Here is a 25,587-nt window from a genome sequence, read left to right on the forward strand (position 1 = left end):
TGTGTTAGACCGCTGAACTTGTAGTCATCCAAACAACAGAGTGGTAATGGAGTCCAACAGAGCAGCATCAAGAATATCAAATACATATCAGTGAATCCTTTATTTGGATCTACAGTTTATTGGCTATAATGACAGGATTGCGAAAGTGCAGATCTTCAGCGCAGCAACTCATTTAGACTCCCCTGATTGGCCGATGCGTTCAACAGACATCTCTCTGATTGGCTACAATGCTCAACGCTGCGAAAGCACTTTGTAAGTATGCAAAGCGAGAAAATATAAATATAATGCTTTAATATGCACTTCTCTTGATTAGGTAGTCGTGGCAGCTGTAATCGTATTCACATTGATTCATTTTTTAAGTTTTAAGCTCTTAGCAAAATATTCAGGGTTTAACTAAAAACATTCGGGGCCTTAAGCCCACCCCTAACGCCGCCCCTGAGGGTGAGTAAAGCTTTCATCTGAAAGTGAACTAATCCTTTAACTCCCACATTAGCATGTGCAGTATGTAATATTTCATAATTTGAGATAATTACTGTGCATCACAGCCGACCTGTAGAAAAACTACAATACACAAAATATATATGTTATTAAATTTAGATTACATTTAGCCAAATTCATTTTAGTTCAAGACAATCCACAGAACATGTGCAGCCTCGAGCGCGTTCACGAGTACGTGCGCGCTCTGGCAGGTGAACAGCCTCCTGGTTGCCCAGTATGCGCTCATACGTGACTGCTCACGCACTACGTCGGCTGTGACGTAAGCTCGTACATCCTGCACTTGTCAGTGAGCCAGCAGGTCAGCGTATTTCCCTGCTGCCCTCAGACTGGCTGGAATAGTGCACAGACTTATGTTTCTATTTGTGACACGGACTCATTTATGGATAAACAGAGCGGAAGAGCGTGATTCTGTGAAGTGACGCGCTGTGGCCGAAGGCAGGTTTGCACGAGCAAAATCCGGTAGTGCGGATTTCAGTGCAGGAATCAGAGGAGTCTGTCAGACCGGTTCTTCTGCTTTACCGTGTCGCTGTAAAACAGATACATAGCATGACATACAGTCGTTTAATGTGCGTTTAAAAGGGGTAAGTACTTTTTATTGTGGTATGACGTCATATTGTCAGGTAGCGTACAAAAATATTTAGCCAAAATACGTCTGAATGCTCTCTGAAACGTGTCAGGATTTGTAAATGTTTTAAAAACGTTTTCTTTTGGTTATGCGAACGTTAAGGGAACGTTCCGTTTTATAATTTTGTATGGGAACGTTACTTTTGAATGATGTGTAAATAATGTTTTTGTGCTAACATTTTGAAAACATTAACATAACTTTGAATGAACGTTCTGTTAATGTTACTGGAAGAACATATATTTTAGAGAAGCAGCTGTTGTCACATGACAACGTGTCATTTTAGTTCTTAAATAATAGAGTGTCTGCTTTTGATATGAGGTCATGACCCTTGTTAAATGACATCACAGAGGTCAGCTCCGGTTGGGACAGCCCTGGGCTCCACGAGCAAGGAGTTATGAGCAGTCTTACTAAGAAGAAGACACGGTTTATTAACAATCCTGGCAATAAACTGTCTTTTGGCAATAGAGACTGGAACGATGACTTCATCAGCCTCTACGATGAGTCCTTTGGGAGAGGGATGTACGGATTGCAGCCAAACAATGACAGACACCCTTCACCACGGGACGGAATGACGCTGAGGCTCAAAAGTCCTGCCTCCGACATCCTTCCTAGAGGCCATCTGGACCTGAGCACAACTTCTGTCATCAGCTACCTCCACACCGGCAATACGAATTACTGCACAAGCCCGGCCTCACACTACCACGAAAAGGACCGTCTGCTGGACATCCGGAAACGGTCCGGCTCTTCCAGACGCCGGTTCGAGGTGGTCACGGAGCTGGGACCGGAGGAAGTCAGGTGGTTTTACAAAGAGGACAAAAAGACATGGAAGCCTTTCATGGGACACGACTCTCTCCGGATAGAAATAATGTATCGCAGATTCTGCGAGCTAAACCCGGAGAGCAGCAGTGGTGGAGAGGAGATTCTCAAAGATGATGGTCCCGATGGAGGCGAACCATCGCTGGAGACGCGCGAGCCCAGCGAGGAGACATGTGAAAGTGTTGACATCGCTATAGAAGCCGTGTGCGTCCGAGGAGGACTCTATGAAGTGGACGTGAGGAAACAAAGAGTGCTATCCAGTGTACTGGAATCGTAAGTATTGCTCATTGATGGATTCAAGTCAAGCCACGTTTATTTCTGAAGCTCTTTATACAGTACAGACTGTTTCAAAGCAGCTGTCAATGTTGTTAAATTCATCAATTATGAAACAAATTCGATTTCAGCTGTCAAGCAGCTCTACAGAAGACAATAATGTCATTATTCAGATCAATTCAGTTCAGATTTTGTTCTCATCTGATAGTGTCAATGCAGTTAAATCGATAAAATTATTATTGTCTTTTAATCCCCAGTCCTGACTTTTAGTCCTCATTCGACTAATTACAGAGTATCTCCCGAGTAAAGTGCAGACTATTTATTTCTGTAATACATTAGATAAGAATTATCCCTGCAGGATGTGGTCTGTAATCTGGTCTAGTTGTGTTTGTTGGCTTTACTGACAAAAGAACCGTTTTAGTATGTTGTCAGTGTCGCAAGTTAGATTTTAGTATGTTAAATCTCCACACCAGGAATATTGGATCTGGTCTCTTTAGCGGATCCCATCAGAAGATGTCTGGAATCCTAAACCAGCCAGCAGAGTTTTGTCTGATACCTAAAATCATAAAATAAGCTGTATTTTGTCTGGTACCCAAAACTGTATTAGCTAAAAGTCTTTTCTCAGCCTGAGGAAGCAGTGAAATATGGCAGAAAGCAGGAGAAGAGGTGATGATAAAAATGAGCAGGGTTTATTGAATAATCATGGTTTCATATGTTTCGATGTCTGACCAGCACAAATCCAACAAGTGTTATCATCAAAGCAAAAGCAATGAAAAATGACTGCTTCACGACATCATGTGACATTATAAATCTTATAATGGAGGCATTCTCCAATGTCTAACTCGTGAAGACAAATATCAATAAAATGCACTGCAAGAGTGAGGAAAATCATAAAAATGGTTAAATGATGCATAATAGTTATGTGATTAAATGGAACACACACAGTTTGCTATTGAGAATCCTCAGATGCTCCTAGTGTTAGTGAACACTTCTGAGCTTGTGTGCTTGAAAACATGTGCATCATTCCACGAAAAGCAGCTGCCCTGCCCACTGAATTATTCACATACTTTGGTGTCTGTGACACCTGGAGTTTTGTTCACGTCAGGTGTGAAGTAAGATCTGAATTTTATTGAGAATTCTTAACATTGCAAACAATTTTTATGCAAATAAATACAATAAATCAAACCCGTATTAATTCTCCTGTCTGGATTGAATAGTTTTAAACCACTCTATAAAAAAATACATACATCGATCAGGCATAACATTATGAGCACTGACAGAAGTGAGTAACACTGATTATTTCTTCATCACGGCACCTGTTAGTGGGTGGATATATTAGGCAGCAAGTGAACATTTTGTCTTCAAAGTTGATGTGTTAGAAGCAGGATGACATCACGTGGATGGCCGGGTGCGTCTCTTACCCAGGGAAGCTTAGGAAGGTGGTCATAATGTTATTCCTGATCAGTGTGTGTGTATATATATATATATATATATATATATATATATATACATACAGGTGCTGGTCATATAATTAGAATATCATTAAAAAGTTGATTTATTTCACTAATTCCATTCAGAAAGTGAAACTTGTATATTATATTCATTCATTACACACAGACTGATATATTTCAAATGTTTATTTCTTTTAATTTTGATGATTATAACTGACAACTAAGGAAAATCCCAAATTCAGTATCTCAGAAAATTAGAATATTGTGAAAAGGTTCAATATTGAAGACACCTGGTGCCACACTCTAATCAGCTAATTAACTCAAAACACCTGCAAAGGCCTTTAAATGGTCTCTCAGTCTAGTTCTGTAGGCTACACAATCATGGGGAAGACTGCTGACTTGACAGTTGTCCAAAAGACGACCGTTGACACCTTGCACAAGGAGGGCAAGACACAAAAGGTCATTGCAAAAGAGGCTGGCTGTTCACAGAGCTCTGTGTCCAAGCACATTAATAGAGAGGCGAAGGGAAGGAAAAGATGTGGTAGAAAAAAGTGTACAAGCAATAGGGATAACCGCACCCTGGAGAGGATTGTGAAACAAAACCCATTCAAAAATGTGGGGGAGATTCACAAAGAGTGGACTGCAGCTGGAGTCAGTGCTTCAAGAACCACTACGCACAGACGTATGCAAGACATGGGTTTCAGCTGTTGCATTCCTTGTGTCAAGCCACTCTTGAACAACAGACAGCGTCAGAAGCGTCTCGCCTGGGCTAAAGACAAAAAGGACTGGACTGCTGCTGAGTGCTCCAAAGTTATGTTCTCTGATGAAAGTAAATTTTGCATTTCCTTTGGAAATCAGGGTCCCAGAGTCTGGAGAAAGAGAGGAGAGGCACACAATCCACGTTGCTTGAGGTCCAGTGTAAAGTTTCCACAGTCAGTGATGGTTTGGGGTGCCATGTCATCTGCTGGTGTTGGTCCACTGTGTTTTCTGAGGTCCAAGGTCAACGCAGCCGTATACCAGGAAGTTTTAGAGCACTTCATGCTTCCTGCTGCTGACCAACTTTATGGAGATGCAGATTTCATTTTCCAACAGGACTTGGCACCTGCACACAGTGCCAAAGCTACCAGTACCTGGTTTAACCATGGTATTCCTGTTCTTAATTGGCCAGCAAACTCGCCTGACCTTAACCCCATAGAAAATCTATGGGGTATTGTAAAGAGGAAGATGCGATATGCCAGAACCAACAATGCAGAAGAGCTGAAGGCCACTATCAGAGCAACCTGGGCTCTTATAACACCTGAGCAGTGCCACAGACTGATCGACTCCATGCCACGCCACATTGCTGCAGTAATTCAGGCAAAAGGAGCCCCAACTAAGTATTGAGTGCTGTACATGCTCATACTTTTCATGTTCATACTTTTCAGTTGGCCAAGATTTTTAAAAATCCTTTCTTTGTATTGGTCTTAAGTAATATTCTAATTTTCTGAGATACTGAATTTGGGATTTTCCTTAGTTGTCAGTTATAATCATCAAAATTAAAAGAAATAAACATTTGAAATATATCAGTCTGTGTGTAATGAATGAATATAATATACAAGTTTCACTTTTTGAATGGAATTAGTGAAATAAATCAACTTTTTGATGATATTCTAATTATATGACCAGCACCTGTGAATATGAATATATATATATATAATATATATATATATATATATATATTAATTATTGGTGTGTTAGTACTTGAGACCGGTCTTAAGACCATTTTTTGAAAGTCTTGGTCTCAGACTAAAAGGACTCTGATTTTATTTCAAGACCACAACCTCGGGGATATCGCTAAATTGCCGTTGCATCGTCTAATTTCTTTGTTAACGTCGTTAATTTGATTCGATGTAAAACTTCCTGCTTCAAATGCAATCAATAACTTATTTCTAATTTCATTTATTTTGTTACTGTTGTGCCGGGTCAGAAGGAATTGTGTCAAAAATGTCACCAAAATTAATACAAATACCCACAAAATTCAAGATATGATTGCAAAAAAGTACTTGTATAAGATCTTGATATTTATATATGATATAATTAAGCAATATCATAAGAAAGAGGGCCGTTTTCACAAATATGAGCACAATTGCAAACGTGATATTGATTTTTTTTTTTTTTTTTTTTTTTTTTTTTTTCAAACAAATGTTCACAAAATGTTATTTCTAAAACATTAATCTCAAAATTATTTATGCATTTGTAATTGTACCAATTCAGATGCAACTTCTGTTTCACCTCTACAGTGTAAAGATGAATTTTGTTGTTTCAGCTGATTGGTAACAGCTCTATATAGTGTCTTATTATTCTTAATGTAATTATTGTTTAAAAATAACACCTTTCTCAGGCAGTAATTGTGGATCTTTCAGATGAATTTGAGGAGTGCTAATCTGGTCTTGGTCTTGATATATTTAACAAAAAACAGATGAACAATTTAAGTAACATAGTTGACATCTTTGTGGACTGCTTTAACTTAAACTTTCACAGAAAATAAGGACTTCTATTTGGTGCATAATTTTAAAGGCTACATGTTTAGTTTCTTTGCATAATTATTAACTGTATGAACATCTCAGGTGAAGGTGAATCACTTCGGTGTGTCAGGTGAGGTGTGTTGCTAGTAATTTAGTGTGTAAATCTTTTACAAGATTTGTACACTGAAATAAATTTGGTGTAGGAATAACTTAGCCAGTTAGCTAGTAAATTTTACAAATGATTACAAAGGAATGGCAAGTAACACATTGAATTCATCATGATATATTTTTTAAATAGTACTTGTAAAGCATGCTTCAATAATCTTTGTTTTATTTACAGCATTAAAAAAAAATCATTCTTAATGATTTGTTTTTTCTGTGTCCTTTACTGTTCTCTCTTTTGTTTTGCGTCTCCCACCCTGTAGAACAGGAGTGCATCCCTGTCATGAGAGGCCAGTGGTTCATTGACGGCACATGGACGCCTGTAGAGGAGGATGAGAGCGACCTCATAGAGAAAGAACACCTTGCTTGTTTCCGAGGACAACAGGTACAGGACGCTTTTGAGACTGACGCGCTGGCCAAGACTGTGGACAGGAAAGATGGTGAGAGAATTCACTACTACCACATAATTTGCTCGGTCTATAGAGGTTAATTGTAAAGAGAGAGCATTCCTCCTGAATGTGAGGCTGTTCGTTAGTTTAGAAGTATTGAGAAACCAATGAAGAATCCATCAGCAAAAGGTTTTGTTCGTGACAAGGTCACACCTGCCCTTATTGTCAGTATCTGTAGGAAAATGACTGTTTGTGTATGACGGTGTGTATGTTTGTGTGTCATTGTGTTTGTGACTGCGAGATGATCTTCATGAACACATCATGATAACATTTGCATCAAAAGCATTCTGTACTTTTTCAGTTTTCTTTCTATCCATAAAAACAGTTAATTTGAATTCTATAATGATGTCTACAGTTATGTATGCAAGATAAACCTCTGGATTGAACATCGACAAGATGGCAGCACACAGAGCGTGCTCCGAATTAAGATTTTTTTAAACATTTACATTACATTTATTGTCATTTAGCTTTGAAAAGTGAATGGGAGCAATGATGGAGACTAAATAGAGTTAGGATAAATATGCAACCCACAATTGAGTACCCATCATGGTGATCATGGCAGCTAATGAATTAGAAATCAGCTTTCTTCCATTTTGCAAAATACGATGAATAGGATAATGGAGTGTAGACAGGAATTGAGTTCAAACACGACTGTGTCTGTAGAGATTTTCAATGAGACACAAGTCGACTTGAGGATAAAGGAGAATTTAGACTGGCAGAGACAGAAGGGGCGTGTCATGACAGCAGAAGAGAGGATTCTGATACTGAGAACGTCATCAAATTACGCTTTTGCGAAAAGAAAAAACAATGTAAATGTGCTGCTGAGTCATTGTGACTCTTCACACTGAGACGATACAACAGGGGATTAAGTAGATTTGCCATCCTTATCCTACTCCTCCTTTCTGTTAAGCTACACTACATTTGTAGTTTCTCTTCAAAAAGAAGTATCACATTTTATTTTCGCTGTCATGTAGGGAACTTAACAGTACTCACGAGGAGCTGAATGTGGGTCACGCACAATTACATCCAGTGTGTATTTAAACATTGAGTCACATGAACGCTGAATGAATTTCTCCCACTGGAATCTAACTTTTAATCACAAGTAAAGGACCAGAAGAACTTGTTTAATCCTCTCCAGTCAGTCTGTCCAAATCTCTTCATCTGCACTTTTACAGTTTTTGTCCTACCGGGATAGCAGACTTTATTGAATGAAGCTGTAAAACTGAGTCCCACAGGGTTCTGTACTAGGACCTCTGTTGTTCTCAGTCTAAATCACATCATTCAGCTGTAGCTTCTTTTATTTTCAGTCCTGAGACATTCAAAGAATTATGCAAAACTTTTGCCTTATATGCCACACATCTTTCTGTTATGTGTTTGAGACATTATAGTGTAATAAATATGGTTTTAAAATGCAAACTGCTTGACCTTCATGACTCAAATAACGCTTGGACTGTGTGTGGAGATGAATCTGATGAGAGAGGAGTGAGTGCTTGAGTTTATTGAAAAGGTAGAGAAAAGCTCTGCTTTGGTTTGTGTGTAAGAAATAAGGACAATATATAATACAGCCTCACAGAGGAGTGATTGCTCTCTATAAAATAGCATTTGTTTTACCGAATCATTTATAAATAGACCATGTTTACATGCACATCATTTTCTGATTAAGGTCTGTATTCTGGTTAAGCCAGAAAAAGTTTACATGATCCACAGCTGTTGGAATTTTCCTGTGTGTATAATATCAGCAACGTTTCTGATATTTTCTCCAATACTGGAGATATTCTCCTTGCCATTTATTACACTGCATATTTAGCAGAAAAAGACCAACTATGTTAATGGATTTAATGTAGGAGTTTATGCAAATATTGTAATTTATGTGACAGCAGACAAAGTGATTTTGTGTTTTCACTGTCTTTACTATTGCAACATTCATTGATTTGAAACTTAAATGATATGAGAAATGTGTCCTGGGTAATATCACACGCATTCACATTAAAATCCTTTTAAAAAAGACCCTTATAAAGAACGGAGCAAGAGAAAAGCATGATTTTCATGTGATACCATGCTTAAGTGCTGTTGGACTAACACAATATGATGGTATTACTTGTATTTTGAGCTGAATATTACACAGTACAACACAGTCTCATAATTGGTTTTTATTAAAACTAAGAGTTTGTGTGTTCTACTGATATTGTTGTGTAGGGTGATAGAGAGGTGACATTGCCAATAACGTGACCACTCACTGTTTTTTGGTTTGTTAGTTCTTTCCCACTTCCCCCCATTCTACCTCCCCTTTCTATTCAAATGGAGCGGATATCAGACGAGTGCTAAAAGTCACAAGCGAAAGCGATGTCAAGGTACTACAGCCCTCCATTTTTACTCCTTGTAGATGCTGATTCTCCTTTTCCGCCTTTTGCTCATTAGAAACCCTCCCATTAGCTTTAAACCCAGTTTCACAAAAGTGTTAAAGTGTGCTTTTTGGCTCTCATGTTCTTTAAAAGTGTTCACTTTTCCTATTTTCCCTGCTGTATTTCCTTATGATGTTACTATTATTACTGATGTTTTCAAAACACTCAAAGCAAGGTTTTGAATACATACAGTGTGTCAAAAGTTATATGAATTGTGCCCAGTTCTACACTGAAAAAAAAAAAAAAAAAAAAAAAAATGGTGTAGGATTTAGTTTGAAACAATTTTCACTTAGAAAATTTCACAAATAATTACAAAGAAGTAACGCATTGAATTAAACGTAAAATTTTAAAGTAGAAGTAGTATTTTCTTGTAAAATGTACTCCAATAATCTAGTTTGAATTAAAAGAAAAAGCCAATAGTTCACAAACTTAATCACCATGAAATAACATTGACAATCCTTATTTTTTGGGGAATATTGCAGTGTTTATAAGAAATGATTTATCTGTGCACATCATTATTTTGTTTTAAATTCATGTGCCTCTCGCATCGACATCTCTTCTCTGATGACGTGTTCCCTCTCCTCCAGCAACCTGTCACTCAAGATCTTACCAATTAGCAAATGACAATGATCCAATCAATTCCTGATGGACAAAATCAAGTTCCACCCTACTTTTTTTTTGTTTGTTTGTTTGAGAAGCTGTTTTACTCAAATATATACGTTAATACCAAAGAAAAGACGATTGCAACTTCCATTTCATGCCGACTCAAGACATTATTTAAGGAATCATTCATTTGAATCTTTAGTTTTAGCAAACACCACTAATAACTAACGCAAGAAAATAACGCGAGAAAAACTTTTTCACGTTGACTGTTGCGTGTAGCATAAAGCATGATATACAACCATGAAATTTAATGCAATGTAGTATTACAGGCTTGTATAACATTATTTGTTGTATATTGTATTCAAATCCGTTTCTCCTAATAATCCCATATATATGCTCATATTTAAAAATTTTCTGCATAATTACATATGTACAAAAATATATTTTGTGATTGGTCAGTTACCTTTGTCGGCAGTGTACAGTAGACACACTCGTCTCATACATCGCTCATCCTGCATTAATTGATGATACAAACCCGATTCCAAAAAAGCTGTACAAATTGTGAATAAAAAAGGAATGTAATTATGAGATTTGTTAATTAACTTATATTTTATTCACAATAGAATATAGATAACATATCAGATGTTGAAAGTGAGACATTTTGAAATGTCATGCCAAATATTGGCTCATTTTGGATTTCATGAGAGCTACACATTCCAAAAAAGTTGGGACAGGTAGCAATAAGAGGCCGGAAAAGTTAAATGTACATATAAGGAATAGCTGGAGGACCAATTTGCAACTTATTAGGTCAACTGGCAACATATCTAAACATGATCCAGAAGCGCAGGCGTTTTCTCTGGGCCAAGGCTCATTTAAAATGGACTGTGGCAAAGTGGAAAACTGTTCTGTGGTCAGACGAATCAAAATTTGAAGTTCTTTTTGGAAAACTGGGACGCCATGTCATCCGGACTAAAGAGGACAAGGACAACCCAAGTTGTTATCAGCGCTCAGTTCAGAAGCCTGCATCTCTGATGGTATGGGGTTGCATGAGTGCGTGTGGCATGGGCAGCTTACACATCTGGAAAGGCACCATCAATGCTGAAAGGTATATCCAAGTTCTAGAACAACATATGCTCCCATCCAGACATCGTCTCTTTCAGGGAAGACCTTGCATTTTCCAACATGACAATGCCAGACCACATACTGCATCAATTACAACATCATGGCTGCGTAGAAGAAGGATCCGGGTACTGAAATGGCCAGCCTGCAGTCCAGATCTTTCACCCATAGAAAACATTTGGTGCATCATAAAGAGGAAGATGCGACAAAGAAGTCCTAAGACAGTTGAGCAACTAGAAGCCTGTATTAGACAAGAATGGGACAACATTCCTATTCCTAAACTTGAGCAACTTGTCTCCTCAGTCCCCAGACGTTTGCAGACTGTTATAAAAAGAAGAGGGGATGCCACACAGTGGTAAACATGGCCTTGTCCCAACTTTTTTGAGATGTGTTGATGCCATGAAATTTAAAATCAACTTATTTTTCCCTTAAAATGATACATTTTCTCAGTTTAAACATTTGATATGTCATCTATGTTGTATTCTGAATAAAATATTGAAATTTGAAACTTCCACATCATTGCATTCCTTTTTTATTCACAATTTGTACAGTGTCCCAACTTTTTTGGAATCGGGTTTGTAAAAATGTCAGACGTCGACAATTAATTTACAGACATATATCCTAAAAACTAATCCTGTCCAATTGATATGCTGATTTTAGATCAAGGTATCAGATGTCAGTCACTGACACCCTCTATATTCTGTGAAAATACATGAACCACAGTGGAAACACATTTACCAAATCAATTATTTGATGTGAATCAAAAAAAAGTCATGAGATTTTGTCTAAACAATTACAATTACAAATAATGCTGTCATTCTGTCACTAATTTCATGCAGTTTTTTCAGACTGTTTTGTCTGTGTTCTGTAAGCTGCAAGTAATTTATATTGAACAAAAAAGAGAACATAATATCGAACTTAAATTTCTGTTGATATTGTGGGTAAATGTTTCTGGAAGTGACTTATTTTGTTCTCTTAAACAAAAGCTGCTTTATCTGCATTTGTTTGTGATATTCTGCTTGTTCACAGAAATTAGGGGATAGAGGCATACACAGAGGCATACACTTCAAAATACATGGAGAAAACCTAGCGCCTATTGCCGCTTAAAATCCTGACAGGCTGCCTTCTAACACAAGCCCTGTTAACCTTAGTTGGCTTCGTAATCCCTCGGAGTTAAGTTGGTCCTGCTCTAATACGCCACTTCTCCAGTTATGCTGCACATATAACACAACATGTTATGTCTTGGGGATGTTTTTTTTTTTGCAATATCATTTATTCCACAGATTCTTATCTCCATATATAATCTTTCAGCCATATTTATACATATAATCTGTCCTTTATTCGGACCCCTGAGTGCCTTTAGTTCAGCTCCTGGCCCCATAATGGGCTTATGTTGTGTATGTAGGTCAGTAGAGTAGTACTACATGATTCCATTGAGTTTTCTCTGGGAAACAGTTTGTTCAAGTGATTTCAAACCCAGATATGTTGATCCTCTTGCAATAGTGTCATACAAGTCCCAGAGAGTAAGCCAGTTATTCAGACGATTTTTAGATCGTCATTGCGTTGGCACAGTAACACAATTAGTTTGTTGCCCTGTGTGTCAGTTCCAAAATATCTTGTTAATGGATATTAATTTCAGTTTTAACAGTTTTGTTTTTTGTCATATTGTATTGCCATATATGCATTTAATAGTTTGTATATGTATTAGCATTATATCAGCCACTCTGCACTCTAGATAATAATGACCATCGACATCAGCCATTGGACCAAAATATAGTCGATTGCTGTTTATACTTTTTGGTTATAATAGCTACTTTCAATTTTTTTATTTTAAGTTATATTTAAAAAAAAAAATTCTTCTGACCCACTTTTGCCCAATTGTTGCATTCATAAAATAACATATCTGTTAAAATAAGATGGTGCTAATATGGTCTCCCTCTATTAATATTTTAATGTTTTGTTCAAAAATGGAAACTCTTTTGTCGCCCTGTCACTGTTATGATTGATGCGATTATGAAATGTCACTTTGAAGGTTCCAATTAGAGCTCCGATTGAAAGATGTCCTCTGTGTGCCTGGGAAATACATGTGTGTCTATCAGAAAACTCAACTCAAGGCAGATTTGATCACCCCTCTGTCCTCTACATGTCCTCACTTATACAGATGAGATTGAGAGAGGGACTTTCACTTGACTCCAATCTATAGAAACTGTGGTTAAAGAGAACCTGTCAATCATCTGTCCTTTCTTCCTATCCAAATTCATCACTGTAAAGGACTTGCTGTTGGTTGTATTTTGGCATGATGATCTAGGCCTCTAGTCCGCCTTTGTTTGCTTTTCTATGGCGATCATCAGCCGTAGACACTTGTGCACAAGAGCAGCTCTGAGTACAGACTCACTCTTCACTCAGAGATTTATGAATACACCCATCATAATGAGCACAGATTATAACTGGATGAATTTAGAAATGTGCAAAACTAGTAGTACTCATCTTTTGTATAGTAAACGAATGTTTAGGTTCAATACAACACGTCTGTGGCATGCCGTCAGTTACCACCGAGAATCATTTTCAGTCGTCCCTCAGTTTGTGAAACCAAAGATACACTTAAAGGGTTAGTTCACCAAAATGAAAATAATGTCATTTATTACTCACCCTCATGTCGTTCCACACCCATAAGGCCTTCGTTAATCTTTGGAACACAAATTGAGATATTTTTGATGAAATCCGATGGCTCAGTGAGGCCTGCATAGCCAGCAATGACATTTCCTCTCTTAAGATCCATTAATGTACTAAAAACATATTTAAATCAGTTCATGTGAGTACAGTGGTTCAATATTAATATTATAAAGCCACGAGAATATTTTTGGTGCGCCAAAAAACAAAATATCGAATTATTTAGTGATGGCCGATTTCAAAACACTGCTTCATGAAATTTCGGAGCATTATGAATCAGCGGTTCGGAGCGCCAAAGTCACGTGATTTCAGCAGTTTGGCGGTTTGACACGCGATCCGAATCATGATTCATAACGCTGATTCATAACGCTCCGAAGCTTCATGAAGCAGTGTTTTGAAATCGGCCATCACTATATAAGTCCTTATTTTGTTTTTTTGGCGCACCAAAAATATTCTCGTTGCTTTATAATATTAACATTGAACCACTGTACTCACATGAACTGATTTAAATATGTTTTTAGTACATTAATGGATCTTGAGAGAGGAAATGTCATTGCTGGCTAATCAGATTTAAACAAAAATATCTTAATTTGTGTTCTGAAGATGAATGAAGGTCTTACGGGTGTGGAACGACATGAGGGTGAGTAATAAATGACATTATTTTCATTTTTGGGTGAACTAACCCTTTAATACACTTACAGCAGATGGCAGACGTCTATGGGGTAAAATTAGTGTTAAAATACTTCTTACCAGCACCAAACAATTGTGAAAATAATGATTGTTTTCAAAGAGGTTTCCTGAACACTCCCCCCTTCTGCCATTGGTCAAAAGATACCCCCGCCCCCAAACTCACGCTATTGGTTGAGTCTGACTGTACATTTACATCGAATATTTGAAAGATTAAATGTCACATGTCACCACTGTCTTTCGCATTGTTCACATGCTGGACAAAGCGAGTTACAATCGCATTGTCTCTGCTAGTCCGATTTTAAACCAGACTAGTACATTTTCAGTCCGACTAAAGAGTGCTTTTGATTAATTATTGCTTTAATCGAACTGAGACTTTTAAAGTGCATGTAAACATATTCTGGCTCAACAGGTCTTGTTTCTGAATATTAAAGGAATAGCTCACCCAAAAAATGAAAATTATCCCATGATTTACTCACCCTCAAGCCATCCTAGGTGTGTATGACTATCTTCTTTCAGACGAACACAATCTGAGATATATTAAATGATGTCCTGGCTCTCCCAAGCTTTATAATGGGAGTGAAAGGGGCTCGAGATTTTAAAGCCCCAAAAATTGCATCCATCCATCATAAAAGTAATCCACACAGCTCCAGGGGGTTAATAAAGGCCTTCTGAAGCAAAACGATGCATTTTTGTAAAAAAAAAAAATCCATATCTATAACTTTATAGACTATAATAGCTGGCTTCCGGCAATGGCCGTACGCATCGATTTGCAGCGGAAGAGTGGCCTCTGACCCGACGCATGACGTAGGATGTTCTCTTTAAAAATTATAATTTTAGACTCTTAATTCGTGACCGGTGTTTTGTTTTGCTCTATCCTCTGCACTTCGGCGTTTGTCAGTGTGTCATGCGTTGGGTCAGAGTTCACTCTTCCGGCAGAACTAGACTTGCATACGGTGGTTAGCCAGTTAAGTTTTAAATATGGATATTTTTCTAACAAAAATGCATCGCTTCGCTTCAGAAGGTCTTTATTAACCCCCTGGAGACGTATGAATTACTTTTATGATGGATGGATGCGCTTTTTTGGGCTTCAAAATCTCGAGCCCCATTCACTCCCATTATAAAGCTTGGAAGAGCAAGGATATTTAATATAACTCTGATTGTGTTCATCTGAAAGAAGATAGTCATATACACCTAGGATGGCTTGAGGGTGAGTAAATCATGGGATAATCTTCATTTTTGGGTGAAAGTTGACACAGGAGAAAATATCTTAACATCCCAAAAATTACTCTCATCACCTTTAAAGATTATATTTGTTAACATGAGATGTCTTATATCCATTCATATCTAATATTTAATGAAAAGCCTGTTTAATGTTGTATTATACATGCAAGAATACTGTACATGGTGTACAAAGTACTGTTTACAAAAAGAAAAGTCCACTCAAATGAATTGCATTGCAACGCATAATATATTTGTACCAAAGAATATATATATTATAAAAGCATTTTAACGAAAATACAAGCTGCACATTTAAGACCGTCCAGAATGTATTTTCCCACAGACTTCTAATGTAAGTGAACTACACAAGCTCGGAGGGATGAAATTATTTTTTGTGGTAATCAACAATATGCCACAGATGCTACTCATATAGCTTAGGGTCTTTTGAACCAGGAACATATTTCGTAATATTAAAAACATTTACCCTGCGGACAGAAACATGAGATATTCTCAATTCATATTCTGTGCATGTGAAGTGTGAAGCAGGGCTGCTCTTAACATCAGGTGAACATTTGCTGATTTGATCCACTAGCCGGATTCATTTCTCTGTTCATATCTCTCTGTTTGTAAGAGAGAATGACAGGCGGCTTTTCAGTGTGCTCTTTACAGGATACTTTACTGCCTAATCACTATCATTCAGTGCTGTGGCACTCTTAAAACACCTCAAATCAGATCCTCAGAGAAAACCGGACATGTCTGTGCACTGAAAAGCACTGCTTCCTGTAGTTTTGTGTCATTTACTCTGTGAACTGTGAGGTGTGTTACTGTATAGCCATGTCAGTGAATGTAATGAATGTTCCTTAATGTTGTCCACATGTCCTTCTCCCCATCACCGTACAGCCATTCACAGTCTGCAGTTGAGCCGCAGTCATGTTGACTGGTACAGCGATGATGAGGTGTATCTATACAGTGACGCCACCACGTCTAAGATTGCTCGCACTGTCACACAGAAGCTGGGGTTCTCTAAAGGTGAGTCGATCCACTCGAGCTGCAAAACTGTACATGAACACAGCAAATCAATCCCAGTCGTATCATTCTGTCCACACCAAATTCTGTGTGTGTAAGGTTTCTGGGTTCATTGTGTCATTATACATGTATTTTTGGATAATTCCTGTAAAATTACTATTAAAACTATGCAAACACATGGACCTCCAAAGACTTGCATTAGAAAAGAACAAAAGCTTTTCTCATAATATGGCGCCAATGTCCATAATATTTATTATCTATTCATCTTTTTATAAAAAGAAATTAAGGTACAAGAGACCATGTGTGATGTTTACATGAGACATGATTCATTTCAGAAAGTTGTTGTGTATCTTTCAACATTCCTTCTGATGTTCATTCATGTTTATTTGGTGCTGTAACTTGTAGTAAAGAGGAGATGATCAGTTCATGTGCCGCTTGAACAGTGATCCGTTACCACATGTGAAAGAGTGTCAAAACCACATTTATTGTTTGAATTTCCTGATGAAGTTGACCATTTGAGAGCTGAGTCTTTGTTTCATCTCAAAAGTAACAAAGCACAAAGGTGATTATTGGATGGCAAGGCGCTACAAATAATGTTTACTGAAGTTTTGTTCACACATCAACTGAAAGCAGCATAGACTAAAAGTTTTTGGTTCATCAAAACAACAATCGGTTGAAATCAAGAAATCGTATCATATTTACCTGTTGTTGCTTATCAATGTTGTTCAGGGTTGCCAGGTCTGTGAAACAAAACTGTCCCCATGACCCTATCCCAAGTATCAAAACTCAAAATATGCCACTTCCATACCTAAAATACATATTTTACATTCACTGTATGCGTTATCACTATATAATAGTACTCATAAACACTGTCTGTTTTCATAAAGGAGCTCCCTACCAATGCCCTTCCTCACAAAACTCGTCATCTGGCACAGTTGTGTCATTGTTAGAATATAAAATGGCATCTCAGTTAAATAAACCTTTAATCCACAGGAAACAAAATCAACATTTTAAAAGGAGCCCAATTCCACGGGAAAACCGCATACTTGGCAACCCTGACATATTTACGAAACAGACACTCAAGAAGTGCTAATTTAACGTCACAGTTTCAAAAAATACCAAAAAAATTTATTTTCGGCCGCTGAAATTTCGAGACTGGAATAGCTGCAGGTCGGAGAAATGAGCGTGCCGAAAGTTACTCAATGCTACAACAAATACTAACCCCTAACATAGCTACATCTTAACAAGCAGCTTTCACGAACAATTGTAAAGACCTTTCGGCATGCCCATTACTTTGAAAATTTCGTTGCATTACTAGATGATGGTGTTGTAACAAGGGTAAGAGTGTCCTTCAGCTGTGGCTGTATTAGTAAAGCAGCCGTGTCTCTCTTAACGTGTGTCCTGACATTGTCCTCAGCCTCCAGCAGTGGCACTAGACTGCACCGCGGTTATGTGGAGGAGGCCTCGCTGGATGATAAACCCCCTCAGACCACACACGTTGTGTTTGTGGTTCATGGCATTGGACAGAAGATGGACAAGGATCGCATCATCAAAAACACTGGCATGTGAGTCCTCAGGAGTGCTGTTATTGATAATGACCAATGAGTCTTCGGTGATGAGCTGGAGTGTGTAAACTGGAAAGTGTTTAGATTAATCTGTTCTGGTTCATGAAAGATGTTCAGAGTTCCTGGTTCAGTCAATATGTGTGTTTATGTCTGTCATAGTGTCTGTTCAAGGAAAATTTACATCAGCCTTTATTCAAATATCATTACAAATTTGTTAAAGAAGTTGTGCTTAAAGTCAAATTGTGCCGACATAATTTTTGGCCAGGCTGTCATATGAATACATGCAAAAAAAGAGAGAACCAACAAAATATTAATAACCGATTATGTTGTAGACTATTCGGTATATGCTTTTTTTTCTGTCAGCTTTTTGTTTTTCTATATACACTACCAGTCAAAAGTTTGGAAACATTACTATTTTTAATGTTTTTGAACGAAGTCTCTTATGCTCATTAAGGCTGCATTTATTTAATAATAAATACAGAAAAAACAGTAATATTGTGAAATATTATTACAATTTAAAATTATGGTTTTCTATTTTAATATACTTTAAAATATAATTTATTTCTGTGATGCAAAGCTGAATTTTCAGCATCATTACTCCAGTCTTCAGTGTCACATGATCCTTCAGAAATCATTCTGATATGATGATTTATTATCAATGTTGGAAACAGTTGTGCTGCTTAATATTATTTTATAACCTGTGATACTTTTTCAGGATTCTTTGATGAATAGAAAGTTAAAAAATATCAGCATTTATTTAAAATAGAAATCTTTTGTAACAATATACATTACCGTTCAAAAGTTTGGGGTCAGTCATTTTTTTTCTTTCTTTTTTTTTTTTTAAAGAAATTAATACTTTTATTCAGCACGGATGTGTAAAATTGATAAAAAGTGATAGTAAAGATTTATATTGTTAGAAAAGATTTATATTTTGAATAAATGCTGTTCTTTTTAACCTTTTATTCATCAAAGAATCCTGAAAAAAGTATCACAGGTTATAAAATAATATTAAGCAGCACAACTGTTTCCAACATTGATAATAAATCATCATATTAGAATGATTTCTGAAGGATCATGTGACACTGAAGACTGGAGTAATGATGCTGAAAATTCAGCTTTGATCACAGAAATAAATTATATTTTAAAGTATATTAAAATAGAAAACCATAATTTTAAATTGTAATAATATTTCACAATATTACTGTTTTTTCTGTATTTATTATGAAATAAATGCAGCCTTGATGAGCATAAGAGACTTCGTTCAAAAACACTGAAGATAGTAATGTTTCCAAACTTCTGACTGGTAGTGTGTATATATATATTTTTTACATAGTAAAATAAAACCTGTAGCTGTAGTTTGCCTTTTTTTGCCAAATAATTTTGTCAGATAAATACCTTAACCAAGTTTAGTGTTTTGTTCTTCTCTCATATTTAACATTTTTACAAAATTAAAATTTTGATGGTTTAATCAAACTTGTATGGAATGGTTTTGAAGGGGAATGTGACGTTCTCTATGTACTCCTGTGTGTGTGTGTGTGTGTGTGTGTGTGTGTGTGTTCAGGCTGCGGGAAACTGTGAGGAAGATGGAGGAGAAGCACTTTGCTGAGCAAACAGAGGAGCATGTGGAGTTCCTGCCGGTCGAGTGGCGCTCTAAACTCGCTTTGGACGGCGGTAAGACAGACGTGTCTGTCTGCGTTCACTCTGAACAGCTGCTCTGATCACAAACTGTCCTTTTACCTTTTGTTCACAAGCACACACATACTGTTTCAGATGATGGCTAGAGAATATTATATAGTTCATCCCTCTCTCAGCTGTGTAAACAAAGCAGCTCAAACAATGACATGCATTAACATTAATAACGAAATGATGAGTGAAAAAACACATGAGCTGTTTACGCATAGTTTGTGTTCATATTTTAATAGCGCTTTCCTCTTTAAACACAGACACAGTGGAGTCTATCACACCAGATAAGGTGAGAGGCCTGAGAGATTTACTCAACAGCAGCGCCATGGACATCATGTACTACACCAGCCCTCTCTACAGAGACGAGGTGAACCACGCTTTACATTTGATTACATTTTGTCATAATTTTCTCACCCTTGTGTTGTTCCAGACTATAAAATGCAATTAGAATTACCCATAAATTCAAGATTCAAGTTTTTGTCTTATGTTTATATCATAGTATGTAGTTTTTGTCCTGAATAGCACGAGTGCAAATGTGATATTAATTTTATACTAAGAAATTATACACAATATTGTGTTTTTGCTCAATTTTGCCAACGAAAATATTACCTATAAAGCCACAGCAGAACCGTTTCTGCGTCTCCAAGCAACACACAGCGATGCTTCGTTTCTGAATAAACATGTTTTGCACGAATCAATCGGGTGAACCAATGATTCAATGGCCCATTTATAAAGAGAGCCATTCCTGAATGAATCCGCTGTTTGAACGATTCGAATGAATGAGTGACTCAATGGCTGCGTCTCATTTCGGAGGCTGTGTCCTCCGGAGGTCACATTTGAAGGCTGCATACGTCAAGGATGTCTTAGGATGTAACTGTAATAAAATTGATATTCCTCGTGAAATGTTAAATACTGTAATTTCTTTCTTACTTTGCAATCTAATGGTTATTTTTCTTAAATGAGACCGCCTCTGACGTATGCAGCCTTCAGGTGCGACCTCCGGAGGACGCAGCCTTCGAAATGAGACGCGGCTAATGACTTGCTCAATTAGACATTTACTGCCACCTGCTGACAGTTTTAGTTTTTAGAGATGCAAGCTCCAGGCCGTTCAGTGCTCGTGTACCCGCCGAAAACAGTGCTTCAGGGATTTGCCGCTGGCTCTTGTAGTGGTTAAACATTAGTTATAATTCATATTTGTTCCTCTATGGCTGACAAATCAAGTATTTTGTTATATATGATAATGTTCATCCTTCCAGATCACTAAAGGTTTGACGCAGGAGCTCAACCGCCTGTATTCTCTCTTCTGCTCACGAAACCCTGAATTTGAGAGGAAAGGCGGCAAAGTGTCCATCATCTCCCACTCTCTGGGCTGCGTGATCACCTTTGACATCATGACCGGCTGGGATCCTGTGCGCTTCTGTCTGCAAGAACATCACGATCAGCTGCTGGGGGACGATTTACACTGGACGAGTTATGAAGAGCGCCACCTGCTGGAGGAAGTGCAACTAACCAGACAAAGGTGCCGCTGTTTCACATGTCTAAATCATGTCAAGTCAAACTTTAAATTTATATAGTGCTGTTTACAATTTTGTTAATGAAAACTATGATGAAAAATGATGTTGACTGCCTTTTTTTCACGGCTAGAAGATGAGATCGTTAAACACTAGCTGTGACTATATCATCATGCACTGTTGTTGAGTCTTGTAAAAGGTCTTGTGTCTGTGACAGGTTACGAGAACTGCAAGATCAGCTTCAGGGCCTGAAGGCATCGACACCTGCACCCTTCCCTACGTTAAAGTTCAAGGTGATGTAGTGACATTAACATGGTGATCAGCTCAAATGAAATGTCCATGTAATAAAGCTCCATAATTCTACTGCAGGTGGAGAACTTCTTCTGCATGGGCTCTCCTCTGGCTGTGTTCCTGGCTTTGAGAGGGATTCGGCCCGGAAACACCGGTGACCAGGACCACATCATGCCCAAATCCATCTGCCGGCGCCTCTTCAACATCTTCCACCCAACAGATCCTGTGGTGAGAAGACGTCACTACATTCACTCTGGGACTTTGCTGTTCATTTGAGGAGAGGGGACTGATTTGGCGTTTTGTGTAATTATATATATATATATATATTTCTCTGTCTGGCAGGCCTATCGACTGGAGCCTCTTGTTTTAAAGCACTATAGCAATATCGCACCTGTCCAAATACACTGGTGAGTCTTCAAATGTTATTGTTTGAGTATAGTTTGTACTTGTCAGGAAAATTTATTTGCATGAATGTTACACTTTATTTCCTATTTTTCTTTGTCCTAATTGTATAATTGTTTAAAGCAGTAGTTCTCAATCTTTTTGTCTCGTTGTCCAACACTAAATTTGAGCCCCAACAATAAGATATTTTCAGTATTTCTGCTGTAATTTTTAACTGCTGAACTGTATTGTAAACTGGGAGTGTTGATTTGTTAAATTTATTAACCACAGTTCAGTTTGTGATTTCAGAATGTTCAAGAACACACAAAAAAAAGTTATTGAGAGAGAGAAAAAGATGTTTTTATTTTATTTTTTTTAACATTTTAATTTAGATTATTAATTTAGAGTTTTGTATACATTACCAGTCAAAAGTTTGGAATAATTACGATTTTTTTAGTCTCTTCTGGTCATCAAGACTGCGTTTATTTGATCAAAGATACAATAAAAACAGTACTATTTTGAAATATTATTGCAATTTAAAACAGCTGTTTTCTATGTGAATATACAGTAAAATATAATTTATTTCCTGTGATCAAAGCTGAATTTTCAGCATCATTACTCCAGTCTTCAGTGTCACATGATCCTTCAGAAATCATTCTAATATGATGATTTATTATCAATGTTGGAAACAGTTGTGCTGCTTAATATTATTTTATAACCTGTGATACTTTTTCAGGATTCTTTGATGAATAAAAAGTATAAAAAAAAAATCAGCATTTATTTAAAATAGAAATCTTTTGTAACAATATACACTACCGTTCAAAAGTTTGGGGTCAGTAATTTTTTTTCTTTCTTTTTTTCTTTTTTTTTTTTGAAAGAAATTAATACTTTTATTCAGCACGGATGTGTTAAATTGATAAAAAGTGATAGTAAAGATTTATATTGTTAGAAAAGATTTATATTTTGAATAAATGCTGTTCTTTTTAACCTTTTATTCATCAATGAATCCAGAAAAAGTATCACAGGTTATAAAATAATATTAAGCAGCACAACTGTTTCCAACATTGATAATAAATCATCATATTAGAATGATTTCTGAAGGATCATGTGACACTGAAGACTGGAGTAATGATGCTGAAAATTCAGCTTTGATCACAGAAATAAATTATATTTTAAAGTATATTAAAATAATATTTCACAATATAATTGTTTTTTCTGTATTTATTATGAAATAAATGCAGCCTTAATGAGCATAAGAGACTTCGTTCAAAAACATTAAAAATAGTAATGCTTCCAAACTTTTGACTGGTAGTGTACATTAAAACAGTTATTTAAAAAGGCTAATATTTTCTCTCAATATTACTGTTTTTACTGTATTTTTTGATCAAATATATGCAGCCTTGGTGAGCAGAAGAGACTTCTTTCAGAAACACTAAAAAATCGTAATTATTCCAATCTTTTGACCGGTAGGGTGTATATATTATATTATTATTATTATTATTATTATTATTATTAATTTAAATATGTTTGGAAGTTTGCTGTGGGCCGCAGACCCCTGGTTGAGAAATCACTAGCTTAAAGGTTGCATTTTCCAGAAATTTGATATCATTTGATATGATTTTGAATGTTGATTTTGACGTTGTTTTAAAGGTGTAACACTATCAACGCCACTCCATATGATGAGATCAGACCCACATATATAAACGTCAGTAAGGACGTAGCGTCAGACACGGAGAACGGCCCCAGCACCTCACCTGTCCTGGCCAGTAGTTACTACGGAGAGTCCATCACCAACCTGGGCAAGGCCAGCATACTAGGTACATGAGACATCATATTCAATTGAAATGCAAGATTCTGATGTGCTATGAAGACATAAACCGTTAAACTGAACGGTACCAGTTATTTTTCCACTTGACCTTGGTTTGGCACAGCACGATTACAAACCGTTCCAGCCTGGATTTCTCGGCACGGTTAACCGTACTGAACCGTGCTGGTAGAATGCGTGTAGAGATGTCGCCACTCAGGATTAGTCACTTGTCTGTTGCCTGTCTACCAGTTTCTCTGTAGCTGGCCAAGCGCGTTATTAAAGCTAACTTTGCAAGCTCCGTTATCAGCCCCACAGTGGAGAATGGAACCATATCCGTACCGGCTGGGCCGGATCATCACAGAATGGAACAGTTAAGCAATGAGAATGATTCGGCTCGACAGTGGGAAAGCAGCTATACTGTCACTTTCAGAACTCATAATATCTCCTCCAGTCTAAATAGAGCCTTTATTGAAACTGAGCTGTGAAAACAACTCATTCTGGAACATTCTTGTATCAGACAGATGGGTTCATACATAACACACAATCACATTTCAGTCTGATCTGAACAGTTTGAGCGGCACATTTCAGTGCTGGTAGTTTTATGACAATGCAGCTTCACAAAGAGGCCGTTATTGAACGATGGAACAAGTCATTACTATATCAGAGCCAACAGCAAACCTGCAGCTTGTGTAAAAAGAGGATTTTAAAAAAGAACAGTGCAGTGCGATCGGTACAGAGCAGAAACCGTGCTTAATCAGGAAATGCACACTTTTAACCAATTAAAAGTACTTTTAAAAGTATTCTGAATAAAAATGGAAGCCAGTGTAAGAATTGGAGTGAAATGCTCAGTTTTTTTGGTTTTGGTCAGGAACCTGGCAGCAGCGTTTTGTATGAGCTGCAACTGTCTAATAGTCATTTTGGGAAGGCCAATAAGAAGTCCATTGTAGTAATTACACTGCTGGTCATGAATGCATTAATAAGCTTCTCTAGGTCTTGCTTAGACACAAAGGATCTGATTCTTAATATGTTTTTTAGATGGCAGTAGGCTGGTTTAGTTATGGCTTCTGAAGCTAAGATCAGAATGCAGGATGACACCAAGATTCCTGACTTCATGTTTAGTTTTTAGACCCCTGGTGTCAAGGTATGCATTTACCTTTGATACTTCATATTTATTGCCAAATACAGTGACCTCTGTTTTATCTTTATTTAACTGAAGAACGTTTTGGCACATCCAGCTGTTAAATACAAAGTTCTGTCATGAAACTCTAGATGGCGCAGGCTGATAGGTCCTTAACTCAATCTGGTTGTAATCACATCATTCTCTATAAGGCACAGCTGATTGGTTCTTTCTGCATCAGTAGCCAATGAGCTCGCTGCTCAATGTTCAAATACTTGGTCAGCTTTTGCTGTAGCAGTTGCAGAGCGCTTTCAGAAACCCTCCAACTTCCCCAGCTCTACCTGTATAGATCTGCTATGGATAATTTATGTATGCTATATTGTAATGCAGCAGCATGTCTTACTTGCTCACAGCAGTGTGTCGTGTGTATATTGGCAGTAGCAAGTCCCGTACTTGCTCTGCAGCAGCAGCAGCAGCAATAAACATCAGCAGCAATAACCAACAGCAGCAGCAGCAAAAATAAACATCATCATCAGCAGAAGCAGCAGCAGCAATAAACATCAGCAGAAATAGCAGCAGCAGCAATACACATCAGCAGCAGTAATAACAGCAGCAATAACAGCAGAAGCAGCAGCAATAACCAACAGGAGCAGCAATTACCAGCAGCAGCAATAAACATCAACAGCAGTAATAACCAACAGCAGCAGCAATAAACATCTGCAGAAA

At 37.3% G+C, this 25,587-nt stretch overlaps 1 protein-coding gene across 1 annotated transcript in view; it reads left to right on the forward strand.

Annotated features, from left to right (window-relative positions):
- Positions 1-767: 767 nt before the first annotated feature.
- Positions 768-25,587, forward strand: part of ddhd1a (DDHD domain containing 1a) — a 28,985-nt gene continuing 4,165 nt past the window's right edge. The window contains 13 exon segments of the mRNA XM_051866901.1: positions 768-1,079; positions 1,471-2,183; positions 2,185-2,212; positions 6,593-6,769; positions 16,381-16,509; positions 17,924-18,071; positions 19,633-19,742; positions 20,015-20,121; positions 21,011-21,273; positions 21,483-21,558; positions 21,635-21,784; positions 21,899-21,963; positions 23,588-23,754. Of these exon segments, the coding sequence (XP_051722861.1) occupies positions 1,518-2,183; positions 2,185-2,212; positions 6,593-6,769; positions 16,381-16,509; positions 17,924-18,071; positions 19,633-19,742; positions 20,015-20,121; positions 21,011-21,273; positions 21,483-21,558; positions 21,635-21,784; positions 21,899-21,963; positions 23,588-23,754 (2,086 nt within the window). The 5' untranslated portion in view covers positions 768-1,079; positions 1,471-1,517.

Source organism: Ctenopharyngodon idella, chromosome 17, assembly GCF_019924925.1.
Source record: "Ctenopharyngodon idella isolate HZGC_01 chromosome 17, HZGC01, whole genome shotgun sequence".
Classification (NCBI taxonomy): Eukaryota; Metazoa; Chordata; class Actinopteri; order Cypriniformes; family Xenocyprididae; genus Ctenopharyngodon; species Ctenopharyngodon idella.